A 15,727-nucleotide genomic window follows, 5' to 3' on the forward strand; every position below is an offset into this window, starting at 1 on the left:
AGAACATGTCTCCAGGGAACGTTTAATTATAGCCAGTATACTGGGCCCAGTGATATGGAAAACCTTTTTAATAAGACGGAAAAGAACAATGTCTAGAAGGCATGTTCAGCTTCAGATGACTAATGATTTCTCCAGAGACAGAGACTCCAACTGATGTTCGTGTATTTACTGAGTTGTAATATTTATTCTCATTCCTGACAGAAGAAACATCGAAGCAGTCGCCGCAAGTTTCAGCTTCAGAAGCTTCGTGTGATGATATTTCAAGTTTCTGTGCACAGTTACGACCAAAGGAAAACGACCTGGCTGTTTTAATTCAATTCTAGTCTGAGACTGGATGACTGATGAACCCGTTTGGTTTAGTGTAGCATGATGTTAACTCAGAACAAATCTTTCAAACTCTTTTCTATGAAATTTGCAGTTCACACCACAGCGGATGAACCACTTTAGCCTATAGTCACTGTCTGACTGCATCCAAACACAAAAGTAAATTTATTGTAAAAGGAAGAGGATACACAACATTTAGTTTTGTTTTCATTTTATTCCAATATTAACACACATAAGGAAACGTGTGAAATCCACAGGCAGTGGCAGAACAAACTGTAGAAACAGCTTCATATCAAACACTATTTACAAAAAGTTCAAGTTTATACAACAAAAGTGCATCAGCTGTAAATCTGGAAATAATATACAATATGTGTCCATAAGATGCATTAGTATAAAAAAGGACAAATCCTATTAGCCGTCATAGGTAGTTTAGTCGTCTGGATTAAATACGGTCAGTCTCAGTTGGTTTCCATCTCAACTGTGAACAAAATAGAGTCAAGTCATCAGCTTTGCTCAGCGATATGAGACACAGACGACCAGACAGGTTTTTCCAGCTCAGCCACATTATCAGAACCATTTCGCTGCCAGTGTTTCAGTATTGACCTGCAGATTTTGCCTGGTTCATCGTTGACTTGCTGCAAATTAGAGTGTGTTTCAAATCAGAAATTTGCATCACTGCTCTTTGTCACATATTCTCGATATGAACAGATCAGATGGACATGAGCTGTTCTCATGTTGTTTTTTAGTTCTTTCCATTGCAGCACACACACATTCTGACACAGGAGTATATCTAAGACGTCTAAGATGCAGTAAACGTACACCATCATTCTCCCATAGCATACAGCATACAGTATATATTACTGTCAATAGATGAACATTTAATCATTTTACAGATGCGTTTATCCACAGCTGATACTGCTGGGCCTAACTGTGCTGTGCTGCTGTAGACTGGTCCGTCTACACAACACACAGCAGTGTCAGAGCCTGTATGAATATGAACACTGTTACTGTCGCAGCCAAGGCGACCTGGACTCCACCACGTCTCATTTGGCCTTTTGAGGATGGTGGTGGAGGCCTAGAGGAAAATGTCACTGCTCAAAGCTGCTCTTCTTCTGCCCAGGAGACAAATTTGTGATTCTCATTTCAGCTTCATTTTCATTTCCATTATGTCTGAAATGTTTCTCCTAAAATTCACCAGGAGAAATAGAGAGGAGTCATCCTGAGGGAACATAAGTGAGATACTTTGGAAAATGATCAATTACATTCTATAAGAGAAGAGAAAAAATGGCAACACAGCGCTGAACATAATCCTCACAAAGTTATTACACTGCTGTTGTATTTTACTAAATCACAAGTAATGTACTGTGTAGACTTACACGTCGCTCATTTTCGTCTCCTGAAGAAACATATTCGAGGAAATAATTTGGTCCCCTGGGCTGAAGAAGCTGCTTTGAGCCATAACATTTTACAGCCATACACTGGGAAATCTTTTGTCACGGCCTTATCTTATTCATCAATTAGAGGATTTGGAAAGTTCAATAAAAGACCAAAGTTCCAGATCAGAATCCAGAGCTGTAGTCCTCCCAGAAAGAGTCAGCAGTATGATTAGTTATTACTAACAGTTATTCTTAGGATGTGTAATGAGCGTGGTCATTCAGGAGGTGCAGCCACACAAGACGCCGCTCAGCACCTGGACAAAACCATCCCTACAGTGATGCATGGTGGTGGCAGCATCATGCTGTGGGGATGTTATCAGCAGCAGGGACTGGGAGACTAGTCAGGATCAAGAAAAAGATGAATGCAGCAATGTACAGAGACATCCCTGATGGAAACCTGTTTCAGAGCGCTCTGGACCTCAGACTGGGGCGACTTCTCTATCTTTTAACAGGACAACGACCCTAAGCACACAGCATAGATAGCTAAGGAGTGTCAACGGGACGACTCTGTGCATCCAACCTGATGGAGTTAGATCTTTATTATTTAAATTTTAATAAACTTTAATAAAGATTTCTTTCACTTTGACATTATGGGGTATTTTCTGAGGAAAATAATGAAATGAATCCCTATTGGAACAAGGCCGTATCATAACAAACTGTGGGAAAAGTTAAGCACTGTGAAAACCTTCTGGATGCTCTGGTGTAAATGGTTTCAGAGGGACTGAACAGACGTGGCTCTTTTAAGGAGCACAAGCTGTTGTGTTAGTTGTGTTGTGCAGCTGTGTCTGTGATGCTGATGCTCATGTTCTGTAATAACTATCGGATCATAATTTATACTGTGAGTCATATCTTATAAATGCTTTAAATAAAATCATTGAATGTATTTTAGCCCCACACAACATTCAACTATTCCGCTTTTTGTGTTTGATTAAAATCTGTTTCAGATCCTGTCTATTAAAATCAAGTGTTAGATGCACAGGACTCAGTGACCAGTGCAAAAATTTGGAATAAAGTTTAACAAAGAAGAAAACTGGTGTCACATCACATCAAGCGTGCACACACTGCACGGTGTAAAGGTGCCAAAATCTCCAATAGTAGCTTCGCTGTTGTGACGTGGTGACTGTGAAGGCTGCAACACATCATGTTATTACTCTCCACACTACGCAGTGACCCCTGTGATGAAGCCTCTGCCTTCATTGTCTTTCTCCACTCATGTTTTTCTTTTCTTTAATTTGCCATCCGCCTGTAATTGTGCCCACAGTTTTACAATCTAACACTTCAGTGTAATGTTCGTTTTGGCTGTGTTCCCTTTCATTATCACTTGTTTACTGTTCCTGCAGCAGGGAGTGCATTTAAATTAGAGTTCGCTTCCAGCTCATTTGTACCTAAAGTCCCACAGGGAAATAAAAGCGTGAAAAACGCACGCTGTGGTCTCACATTCTTATTAAAAAGCATTGCGTTCTCTCACACGGTGGTCCCCAAGGAGAACAGAGCAAAAGCACAAACATTAAGGAAATGCCCTCCAGGAGTTGCATTGGTAGTTTTTCCCTTAATGTCTTTTAACTTGTGCATTTGTAGCATTTTGTATAAGCAGCACACTGTCTTTAATCTTCTTTGTTTCGTGCTTCACTGAGAGAATCGGCTACAGAGTGGATATTTATTGGCTGGTTGGCGCTTCTCTGTCTAAACTTGTCATATTCATAGAGGAGTTGAACTACAGTAGAACTAAAACTCTGCATGTAATGCTTGACACCCAGACGAGTCTTCTGTGTAGTTGTGATTTCACCTGCTGTGACTCAACATGTTGGACCAGCTCATTAAAATAGTTGTAGAGGTTGGGCCGGTGCTGATGAGCAGTTTGCTCCTTGTCAGATGGCTAACTGAGTGATTTGTGGTAAATCTGAGCTGAGGACGTGTTTTGTGTTTTGCTGATTGGTCAGTTAGTAGGAAGAGGGGGGGCATTGGGGTCCCTGAGTGGCGGTGAAGGCTGGTGATGTGATCACATGATCTACTCCAACTCATAAAGTCCACCATTCCAGCCTCTAACAGGTGAAACTGAGTCGTTACTAACTTTCTAAGTTGATGGAGAACGACCAAACTCAGCATCGTCATTGCCCACGTGCTGCAGCTGCTCTGCTGCCTTTCCATTGGCTACGGGCTGCTCCTCCTCCTCCTGCCGCCTGCGTCTGTTGAAGAAGCCGAGCTGAGAGAGAAACCCGAGTTGGAGAAACTTTAGCTTCATATCTTTCTACTTTTACACTATTTTCACAGGTGACAACGATAAAACAAGCGACTGCTCGGGTCGGATTGGATCCGCTGTTCTTCATATGTGGAACTAAAGCAAACATCAGCAATGTTGTGATTTCACAGGTAAACTGAATCAAATAATAGATGAAAACTTTTAGGAACTGAAAACTAAAAAGCAATTATAATACAACATGTGCTGGAAACTGAATGACCATCTATCATATAAATGATTTTGTGTTTTCCTGCTCCAGCTCAGATGTATGAGCGCAGCTGTGCAGTACAGTTTACATATAGTTGTGGTTTTCACCAGTCAAATAACTGAAGCACTTTCACATTATGAACAAAGGTCTTCAATAAAGATTTTGTTTTTTGTCAAAATGATAATGATGATGAATAGTGATCCTTAGCCGGTGTGGACTGTCCGTCTGTCTGTTGGTAAGACAGGTGTGTGTGTGCGTTCACCTTCCACAGAGCCAGGACCAGTAAGGCCAGCAGCAGCAGGCCTCCAAGTGAGCTTCCCAGTATAATCCAGAAGGGGATTGTGTAATCCTCCTCCTTCCGCAGCTCCAGGATTATCTGCAGATGCACAAACAACACAGTCGGTTCGTCCACTGACTCGGATTTGTTCTGTTCTGACGGCCGTGAGTTATTTAATTTAAATTAATTGATTTTATTTGCACAATAACATCAGTAATAAAAGAGCTAATACTTAATTAGCTCTACCTAGAAAGAAATGCAAATGATAACATTTAAAAAATGAAGTGATTATAAATGAATGCGTTTCTCAGATCTGTTCTAAAAGATTTTAGTGAATAAATACTGACGTGAATTAATGTTAGGTAAGTTTTAGTTTGTAGAGCCAGTGTTGTTACCAGCAGATGGCAGCACAGCTCCACATCAGTGTCCAGTGGTTTTTACTCCTTTATCAAGATCATTGTTCATTTTAAAGAAAGAAACTTTTCATTCATTGAATCGACATCACTCAGAAACACACAGTGACGTGTTTTCACGTTACTTTGATTTATGACTGGAGTCCACCTGTGGCTGATTGTACACACACCTCACACGTGCACATACTAATAATAGTGATGGTAGAAGGAGCAGCAGTTCTTCCTAACAGTCAGTCATACGTGGAGCAGCTGAGCAGAGTCTTACCTGTCGCACAGGTCTGTCCTCCTGCAGGAACAGGGGACTGGAAGCTTCCAGCTGGATGGAGGCAGCTGTCAGTAACTCCAGAGACCGGAAGTTCACCTGAAACAGGTTTTCCTTCATGTGGTCATCATGTCGGTAAAATGCTTCAGTATCAAGGTTCATTAAAAGGAAACTGTTCCTTTATCAGGAGATACTCTGAACCTCTGAAGGTTCCACTTTGGATAAAATGAACATTCTGCATTCAGAACCTGAAAACAGGTTCCGCTGAGCTCCGTTTCATTTCAGAGGGACTCACAGCAAGCAGAGCGGCGCTCTGAAGTTGTCCTCTGAGGGTGACCTTCACCTCTCTGGAGGCCGGCAGGTTCAGTCTGCACTGGACCGTCATGCTCGCGCTGTTACTCTGGTTCTACACAGACACAGAAAATCTATTAGAACACGGTGTGTGGGATGCGTCTCAGGTCTCCTGATGAAACGTCAGTCAGTCTCACCAGCTGTGACAGGTCAGACAGGTCCTCAGGTGTGACCGGATTAGTTGTTCTGGTTCGAGGCAGCGTGCAGCGAGATCCAGCTGCCTGCTGGGAGAAAGAGCTTTTACACGGTGTCTGTAAAGCGACACATGCAGTGTAACATCACCGTCTTTTGGCCTGTTACCTGTTCGATGCTGCAGTCTGTGATGTTCACCAGCTGGTTCCCCTGCATGGTCACAGCCCAGATATCAGCCCTGAACAGAAGCTCCTGCACAGAGAAGAGGCCCAGGTTCTGGATCTGCACCAAGAACAAAGACTCGATGAATTAGAAAACAGTGTGTCTTTTAATAACTTAATTAATAAGTAATGTCTAACACCTCCCTGCAGTTACACTGATCAGCCACAACATTATCACCACCTGCGAGTCTTAACGCTGTGATGTATGTAAACTTGTCGAGAACTAAGCGAATGTCCAGTTTGTCAGACTGTACTTCCTGTTACTGTCCTGGACGTCCAGACACCGTGATGGACTCACATGATAGGTGAGGTTGAAGTTGGCAGAGCTGCTGTCTGCTTGTTCCCAGGATGAAGAGTCTGCTTTGATTTCAAACCAAAGAGAGCTGGGATCCCTGACAGGAGACACAACACACTGGAATAAAATACAGAGGCAAGAAAATGTCTCCCAATATTTCTAATCTGAGACAACAGCCGCGATCTTTAATGTGTCTGTTGAACACACCCAATAAACCCACAGACGCTTTGGAAAAAGGGTTTTAATAGCTGCTTAAACCACCACTGGCAGAAATAAGCTGGATGACGCTTTCTTGAAATCATTGCTACTTTTTAACTATAGTTCCAAACAAAGGGTGGAGAACTGACTACTTCCTGAAACTGTTGTATGTGTGTCTGTAACTAGCACAATTAGGAAACACTAAATGTTCCTAGGCTGATTTTTTTTGGGTGTATTCAACAGTTTCATGCATGATGTATTCATCTGTTGTGTCCTAATTCATAACAGGAAGGCAAGCCCTCCTTCCACTTACCCTGCCTTTCGTACCTTGTCTCGACTTACCTGGTGAAGAGGACGTCAGTTTGGTATCTCAGAGGGAGGAAGATGTCGTTGATGTTGTCGTCTGGGTATCCTTCTTCTCCCTCACTGATTAACACACAGACAGACACTGTCATTATTCAAGTCCAACTACTTGAGTAAATATGCTTAGTTACATAACACACAGTTACAGTTACTGTTGAACAGTCGGTGTGAAGAAAAACAGAAGACGAAGGCGACGACTGGAGCCAGAAAACAAATAATGCATTTTTAAATACGTCATCTGACGAACAGCAAACACATTTGATCAGATGTCTCACCTGGTGGTTGCCATGACGACATGAACGTGATCCATCAAGACAGAATGTCTGAACTCAAACTCCAAATGGAAAGATACCTGGAAAGAAGAGAGCAGGTGTCCTTCAAAATAAAAGCTTCACGGCAGGTTCTTCAGTTTTCAGACGCTCAGAAATCACAAGCGAGACAAGGAGAGCACAAACATTTAATATTTAAACTACTCAAACATCTTTCACCTTTTTATCAGCTTTGTTACGAACGGTTGATGAAGAGTTTAACTCTCCTCATCACAAATGTTCCTTATTAATCACGACAGGTAGGTAGTTTATGTCCGGTTGAGACAAACATCATTGGACAATTGAAACCTGTCCTCTCAGTTCAAAATGTAAAACTACACTAGGAATAAAATAAAAGACCTTCTTTATCAACCCATCAGATGTTTTAACAAACTGAAGCATGTGTAGAGTTTTTGTGCTTGGACAGATCCTCGATCTGTGACAGCGAGCAGACTGAAGCTGTGCCTCAGGTGTTTGGCCTGCAGCCCACCTGATCCAGCAGACAATCATCTGCATCTTATTCAGACAGGCATTTGTGAAGCAGGCACCCTGCTGAGATCAGGTTTACAGAGACGGTCGTTAAGCTAATGAAGGAGACAGTCAGTGACTGTCAGAGAAAGAAGAGTCATTAGACTGACTGACAGCTGATTTACTGTAACTCTGCAGTTTAAATAAACCGACGCTGGATTAAATGTTTGATACATGTGGAAATAAACACTCTCCATTCCCCTTCGTCCTGGTAATGTACAGCTAAACACCAGTGAAGTACAGTCTTACAAATACACCTATCACAGCAAATACTATGTGTAAATGATTTAATAACAATTAAAGCAGAGTATGAACAAAGGTAACTGTTGTAAATATCAGCACCTACCTGGGACAAGGACTTCATGAACGGAGAAGTGACGTTACAGAGTCTCTGAGTGGCCAGTCGCTCCTCAGGGTAGCACTCTATCTGAATATCTGACTGGTCCTGTGGTGGAGGAACAGGACGTGCGTCACACATCGTTTGACAAAGCTTCACTTGGTGACAGTTTGACTTCTCACCTTGACTATGAGGCTGGAGAAGAGCAGGTTGGGGGAGGTGGAGATGTGGATGGATGCTCCATAGGCATTTTCTCCCTGATTCTCCAGTCGAGTGAACACCACCAACCTCCTCCGCCCCGTCTCCACTACAAACACCGAGGCCTGCGAAGCCCCCTGACGGCTGCACACTGACCACGTGGCTCGGTCACTGGAGCTACAGAACTGCCTTGAGGTGAAACACAGGAACTTTTATCTTTGAGGACTTGAAAACGATGTGCGTGAGTTTCTTGAGGCGATACTCACTGAACGTCCACGAGGTCAGTGTGACTGTAGAGGATGAGGTCGGGGACACAGGTGTCTTCCTGCTCACAGCCGTTCCAGAAAGGAAGCTACGGCAGCAAACAGGAGTTATGACATTTCCCTTTGCAGTTTATTCAGTCACATCCCAAATCCAGAGTGCAGTGCAACAGAAAGAAAGGACTAATACGAACACAGTCTCCGCCGTGAAACACTCACCTCAGCCCTCAGGATGCTCGGCCAGTCCGGGTCCAACACCGGCCCCTCGTCCAGGTTCTGCATCCCCGTCTCCAGGACCACCGCGATGGGACGCCCGTAGTCTGTCGTCTCCTGTTCACAGGAACAAGCAGCCACCATGACAGTGGCATGACATGACTTGGTGTTTAGGTTTCTGAACTTTGACCTTTGTGTGGTTGTGTGAGATCTTTCTGACCTGGACAGAGAAGCTGAGGCTTTGGCAGCTCTGACCTCCAGGCGGCAGGAACAGGCTCCTGGGCTGATGCCGGTCCGACTCATCCAGAACGGCTCGAGACGGAAAACGTCTCTCATCCAGCACCAAACTGTACCAAACAGCTGGGACGAGGAAGAGGAAGAGGAAGAGGAAGAGAATCAATCCAGACTTTGCAGGTGTCGCAGGTGGTGTAAAGAAAGTGACGTCGCCTGGAGTTCTCACACGTGAGCGAGCACCAACACCTCAGTTTCATCCTGTGACTTTAATGAATGGAGGTGATGCTGTACTGTTTTACTGTGCACACAATGCCAACAATGACTGTTATGTAACTGTAGCTGCTAGAAATCATCTTCTGGCCTACAGGCAGCTTCTGTAGCATAACACATAATCCTCTAATAAACTGGAAGACGTGATGTGTCCTGGTGTTTTTGTGTTCTAATGTTCGTTCTCGTCCTACGATGATGTGATTCTGTGCTCGAAGCCGTTCTGTGAAGTTAAAGTTTAAAAAAGAAAAGAAAGAAATCCTGAAGCTGTGCTGATGAAGGTGGTTCAGCTTTTACTTTCATGCAGATGTAAATATAGATGATAATGGAGAGATTTCATTCGGCTTCTTCCTGTTGTTCGTATCAGTGTCCTCCCTGCCTCCAGACACCTCGTTCTCTTTCCCTGTACACACACACCTTTGTATTCAGCCAATCAGCAGCTTTCCTCTCACATTCTGCAGCTAATTACTCTCTTCATGTATTCCAGCCTAGTTCTCCAGGCGGTTGCCAGTTTGTCTTACGAGCTTCCTCCACCTCAGCGGTCCTGGTTAATCGCTGCTGCTTTGGGACTGGTTGCTCGTACTTTTACCTGCCAGCGTCTGTCAGACCACCTGTTTGTGATTGAACTGCTTGGACCCGGGTTCTCTCTGCTCCATCTGTTTGTCTGGACTCTAAGTGGATCTGTTTCTGGCTTGATTGTTATAAAGTGTTTTCACACACTTGTGTTGTGTGTCTGTATATTCTGCATGTTGGTCCTCTAACCTTCTCGCTCTGCCTGCTCTTTTGACACAAATTGTATTTGTCATTGTCGTGTGGAGCAGCTGCTTTTACCACACGTAGCTGTATCAGTGCAGTTGTTCTGATTGACTGATTAATTACGGGAAACAGTGGAATCACTGACGTTCAACAGCTGTTTGTCACAGTACATGACAGCGTTCATATACACACACACAAGGAAATGTGTGGCAGTCAGCAGCACCATGCCAGTGTATGGAACTGCATCCATTGCTGTTTTTATGGTCTTGTCTTGACATTCACCGAAGTGTATATGAGACATCAGCACACGAAAGCTGAATATGTGCCCTAAAGTTATTTAGTCATATGAAGTTCTTAGTTAAAGTTCTGATATTTTTAACTCAGTTCTTGCCTCCACATTAGCAGCTGGATGCTGTTGCTGAGCGTAACTGCAGAGCTCCTTCTCATGTGTTTTAATTTATGAGTACACAGAGAGCTGAGGTAACTGCTTCAGTCCAACGCAGCCCGTGTTCAAAACGCCACGTCTGCACTGAAAAACAATCTGAATCTTAAAACAGGTTCTGATTTTGTCACCATGGTTCCTGCCCTGCGTGTTTGTCTGGGACCATGTGGTGTGTTAGTGTGTGCTCACATGGTTTCAGCCTCTGTCTGTGTGTGTGTGTGTGTGTTTGAGACAATGTGAAGTCTCTAATCCAGTCCAGATGATCAAGGGGCGACGAGGAGCTAAGGGAGAGAATGAAGCGGGGAACTGATGGAAGGAGGAGGAGCGACACCGTTTAATGGCAGCTGGCTGGTGTTAGCATGTTAGCGCTGTTTCCATCCAGCTGGCCGAGCACATGTGCAACCAGTTATACAATGACACGACAACAGAGCAAGTCCAAAAAGCATTGTGGCGTGAGGAAAAGACCACAACAAGACTGTGTACATGCAGACGGTCAGAAGAACCCCACACATCTGGGGGATTGTGATGCTCTGGTCACAGATGTCCACACAGCTGGAAGACCAGACAGATGTTCTAATCTGAGCTGTCTGCTGCTACAGAGGGAAAAGCTGGACGGAGGAACTTTTAGAGCCGAGCGAAATGAATCTCACCGCGATCTCATCACAAAACGTCACAACGTGATTGTTGTCACTGTGAACGCTGCATTCAAATCCACGTTAGGTTTGAGTCCTGAAACCACACTGCTCTGGGTTCACATGTATGTAATGTTTTCCTCATCAAAGTTCAACCAGTGAAGGTGAAAGATGACGTTTTGACATTTGCTGGGAGAATGAAGAACAAATGAACTAAGTGTAATGATCCATAAAGGCCAGAAAAGCAGCTGCTGTTCTTCCACTGTTCTCCTAAGAAATAAAATATTATGTGGCACAAACATGACCAGATGAACTCACTGGGGCCCACGATGGGGAACTGGGCCCTCAGTGACACACGTCTCCACACAATCAGTGGTTAAACCCATTCATCTTACTCAGGCTGATCCTGACTGCTACAAGTTTCTCATTGTGGGAGTTCAGCACTAAACTAGATCATCTCCAGCTCCAAGTGTCCAAAGTGTTATTAGCTAAGACTCCAGCTCCTGGTTTTCATAGTTGTTTTAAATAGTAAAACAAAGTAAAGCAGAGTTAAACAGCTCCATGTATGAACTTGGCCTCAGTTCTAATAAGTTTATTGTTTGTCCATGAATTCATTGTGGATTTTCAGCTACTTCAACTGAGAACTCTGGTCTTTTAGCCTGTGACCTCTACCTACCAACATCGGTCCTGGTTTTTGTCCTGGTCTTTGTCCTGAAGTCCAGACTCAGACACACAGTTAGAGACATACAAGTGACCTCCTTCCCCGCTCGCCAACAGTCTTTATTAAAGATGTTGACTTTCTCTGGCTCAAAGGTCAGTTTGGCCTGAATCCGCACCACACCGCGAGACCTGAAAGCAGGGGTCATCAGGGAAATGTGTTTGTGTATGTGAGGAGTCATTTGTAGCCAGAAGTCTTAAGTTACAGTAATCTGACCAGATGACGACAGCAGCTCCCAGTGCTCCCACTGTGAGGTCAACGAGCCCGTCTGCGTTAAGATCCAGAACTCCGTGAAGACTTCGTCCAAAATACTGCAGACCTGGAGAAAAGGCAGCTGCAGACAGACGCTGGAGAGAAAACAAGAGGGACAACCGACACAGTGGTTCTTCCTGTTCCCTGCTTTAATTCCTACAGTTTGGCTGAACTGGTTTATCACCTGTTACCTGTCTGTATCGGCGTTGGATGGTTTTGTCCTGGCCATAAAAGATGTAGACGGCTCCCTTGTGGTCGTCTTCCAACGGAGCTCCCACCACCAGCTCCCTGAACTCGTCTCCATTCATATCAGGTATCTGGGCCAACGACGAACCCAGCCGGGAGTTCTGAGAGTGGTCGGAAACCTCCAGCGCCTCTTGAAGGACGACCGTTTTCTGGCCGGAGGAGGTTTAGTTCAGTTTTCTCTAGTGTTATTGTAGCTTTTGTCCTGAAGAGTTTCTAAATTTAAAATCTGTGCATTTGGAAATTCATCAAGGTCCTTAATCTTCACACTATAGACAAAAAATTCAAGCTTGTGTCTCTGAACAGTTGAACAAGCTCCGACCATCGGTCTTATGAATCTATCTGTGATGTGTCTGTGTGTACATACCTGTGGTTTCACCCTGTAGCTGTAAACTTTCCCTGTCTCCCAGCCGTGGCTGTAGAACATGGGTGCAGCCACCAGCAGAACATCAGTTTGTCCGTCGCCGTCAACGTCCATCGATAGCAACTCACTGCCAAAGTACGATCCGATCTGGAAGAGAGCAAAACAAAAGTAAACAGGTGCAAATCAAAGCCAGAGTTTAGTGAAACATCTAATGTAATAATATATTATGCAATATGTAAAATCTCCGACTTCTCCAGCTAAAAAGAATGAATCGAAAAAGAACTCTTTATCATATCAAAACGCTGCACATGCTTAAGGCCAGTCTGTGCATTCTGCATCTACAAGTTCACTAACATGACATTAACTGCACCAAGTTTAAGGTGTCCACCCCAGAGCACACAGAAACCAGAATGCAGCAGAACACGGGCCATGAGGCAGAGCCGGTTCCTTCTATCTGTTACTGTGTCTGTGTGTGACCTGCTCTCCCAGCAGCGCCTGCAGGATGGTCAGGTTTCCGGTGTTCTTCAGGGTGAAGATGATGACCTTGCCAGTGTGGTTGAACCTTGGAGCTCCAGCCACGTAGAGCTGAGAGCCGTGAGATGAAATAAGTGAACCCACGGAGTAACCTGCAACCGAGAAAAGTCCCCCACACACGTTCAGTCACTGTGTTCGACCCCTGGACTACTACTACTACTACTACTACTACTAATACTACTACTACTACTACTACTACTGCTACTACAACTACTACTACTAATACTACTACTACTACTACTACTACTGATACTAATACTACTGCTACTACAACTACTACTACTAATACTACTACTACTACTACTACTACTACTACTACTACTACTACTACTACTGATACTAATACTACTACTACTACTACTACTAATACTACTACTACTACTACTACTACTACTACTACTACTACTACTACTACTACTACTACTACTACTACTACTGATACTAATACTACTGCTACTACAACTACTACTACTAATACTACTAATACTACTACTACTACTACTACTACTACTACTACTACTACTAATACTACTACTACTACTACTACTACTACTACTACTAATACTACTACTACTACTACTACTACTACTACTACTACTACTACTACTACTACTACTACTACTACTACTACTACTACTACTACTACTACTACTACTACTACTACTACTACTACTACTACTACTACTACTACTAATACTACTACTACTACTACTACTACTACTACTACTAATACTACTACTACTACTACTACTACTGATACTAATAATACTACTGCTCCTACTACTACTACTACTACTACTACTACTACTACTACTACTACTACTACTACTACTACTACTACTACTACTACTACTAATACTACTACTACTACTACTACTACTGATACTAATAATACTACTGCTCCTACTACTACTACTACTACTACTACTACTACTACTACTACTACTACTACTACTACTACTACTGATACTAATAATACTACTGCTCCTACTACTACTACTACTACTACTACTACTACTAATACTACTACTACTACTACTACTACTGATACTAATAATACTACTACTACTACTACTACTACTACTACTACTAATACTACTACTACTACTACTACTACTACTGATACTAATACTACTACTACTACTACTACTACTACTACTACTACTACTACTACTACTACTACTACTACTAATACTACTACTACTACTACTACTACTACTACTACTACTACTACTACTACTACTGATACTAATAATACTACTACTACTACTACTACTACTACTACTACTACTACTACTACTACTACTACTACTACTACTACTACTACTACTACTACTACTACTACTACTACTACTACTACTACTACTACTACTACTACTACTACTACTGATACTAATAATACTACTGCTCCTACTACTACTACTACTACTACTACTACTACTACTACTACTACTACTACTACTACTACTACTACTACTACTACTACTACTACTACTACTACTACTACTACTGATACTAGCAGCAGTAAAGTCAAACAGACTAGATACAAAGACTGGGTAAGAACAGAGACGCGCTCTCAGGGTCTCCACACGTTCTTACCCAGATAGGCTCCGTGGTTCTTCAGCTCCTCTGGGAACTCGTCCTTATAGGACGATTTGGGGGGAACGACTTTCCCATGTTTGGTTTCTTTCAGTACGGCACCGTTCCAGTCGTAGGCGCCCACCGCCCCGAGCAGAATACCGTCCTGAAGGACAGACAGGTTTACAGCACTAGAGATCATGGTGAACTTTACAGATCATCTCATCTGAGCCTGTATTGTTGAGTCACTTCTGTAATACGTAAACCAAGTGGGATGTTTCGGTGCTCATATCGTGTTACCAGGCTGAGCGGAGATGTTTTTCCCATCATGTATCTTAAGCGACAGAACAGAAGAACTGAAGTTCTCAACTCCACAGTTCTCAGGTAGCTTTTACCATGTGAACGTTACTGTGTTATAAGTGATGTAAAGTCTGACGTCTTTGTCTTCATGTCGACAGCAAAAGGAAAAATGTTACTACACACATTCACACTGGCATAATTCAAAACACTCTTTGCACAGCATCATCAGCCTTACATTAACCCACAGAGGGTCACTGAAGCCAGTGTGTCTTCTTCCATCGAGTTACACAGCTTAAAAGAAGCAGACCCCACAGGCTAAAACTCAAGCTGAAGTCTACTTTTGTCTTTTGCTTTAGTGCAATCTAAAGTCATCCGGTTTGGTTTTTCTAAATCTAAAATGAAAAGCATCATCTCTCAGTGTTATTTCTCAGTCTCGCTGAATCTTAATGACAATAATGCTTCAGAGTCAGACACGATTTCAGGAGGCCCCCATCTTTAAACTCAATCATAACACATGTGACACACTCAGATGAACTCTGCCGGTCGTAAAGTCCAGATATGAAAGTTATTAAAGCAATGAGTCATATTCTCTATGGGCCAACGAGTCAAGGACCACAGTGAATGACCAAATTCTTGGCGGCAGTTGGCCACAAAGCGCCCCGCCTGCAGGATCTGAGCTGCACATAGACCGACTGTTGATCTGCAGATTCACTGTTAAATGTCAAAACACAGAGATGAGACCATGTCGTCTGTTTTCAGCATCCATCTGACGGTGACCTGATTTCACATGTTTACCTCTTAGTCCTGAAACCAAAGTGAGGAGTGTGTGTGTGTGTGTGTGTGT

The 15,727-nt window shown here is 43.2% G+C and overlaps 1 protein-coding gene across 2 annotated transcripts in view; it reads right to left on the reverse strand.

Annotated features, from left to right (window-relative positions):
* Nucleotides 1-582: 582 nt before the first annotated feature.
* The window catches only part of itga11b (integrin, alpha 11b), a 29,357-nt gene continuing 14,212 nt past the window's right edge, over nt 583-15,727 (reverse strand). Inside the window, exons 11-30 of one of the 2 annotated variants that reach the window (XM_026366636.1) lie at nt 14,605-14,749; nt 12,949-13,097; nt 12,475-12,618; nt 12,056-12,259; nt 11,829-11,959; nt 11,571-11,743; nt 8,784-8,923; nt 8,570-8,680; nt 8,357-8,442; nt 8,075-8,279; nt 7,902-8,000; nt 6,995-7,071; nt 6,699-6,782; nt 6,162-6,255; nt 5,811-5,924; nt 5,648-5,731; nt 5,455-5,565; nt 5,163-5,258; nt 4,470-4,583; nt 583-3,963 (exon numbers count right to left, since the gene is read on the reverse strand). In XM_026366636.1, the coding sequence (XP_026222421.1) occupies nt 3,835-3,963; nt 4,470-4,583; nt 5,163-5,258; nt 5,455-5,565; nt 5,648-5,731; nt 5,811-5,924; nt 6,162-6,255; nt 6,699-6,782; nt 6,995-7,071; nt 7,902-8,000; nt 8,075-8,279; nt 8,357-8,442; nt 8,570-8,680; nt 8,784-8,923; nt 11,571-11,743; nt 11,829-11,959; nt 12,056-12,259; nt 12,475-12,618; nt 12,949-13,097; nt 14,605-14,749 (2,490 nt within the window). In that variant the 3' untranslated portion in view covers nt 583-3,834. Of the gene's footprint in view, nt 3,964-4,469; nt 4,584-5,162; nt 5,259-5,454; nt 5,566-5,647; nt 5,735-5,810; nt 5,925-6,161; nt 6,256-6,698; nt 6,783-6,994; nt 7,072-7,901; nt 8,001-8,074; nt 8,280-8,356; nt 8,443-8,569; nt 8,681-8,783; nt 8,924-11,570; nt 11,744-11,828; nt 11,960-12,055; nt 12,260-12,474; nt 12,619-12,948; nt 13,098-14,604; nt 14,750-15,727 lie in introns of both variants that reach the window. The other variant, XM_026366635.1, reaches the window with a different exon arrangement.

The sequence above is a fragment of the Anabas testudineus genome, chromosome 6 (genome assembly GCF_900324465.2).
Source record: "Anabas testudineus chromosome 6, fAnaTes1.2, whole genome shotgun sequence".
Taxonomy (NCBI): domain Eukaryota; kingdom Metazoa; phylum Chordata; class Actinopteri; order Anabantiformes; family Anabantidae; genus Anabas; species Anabas testudineus.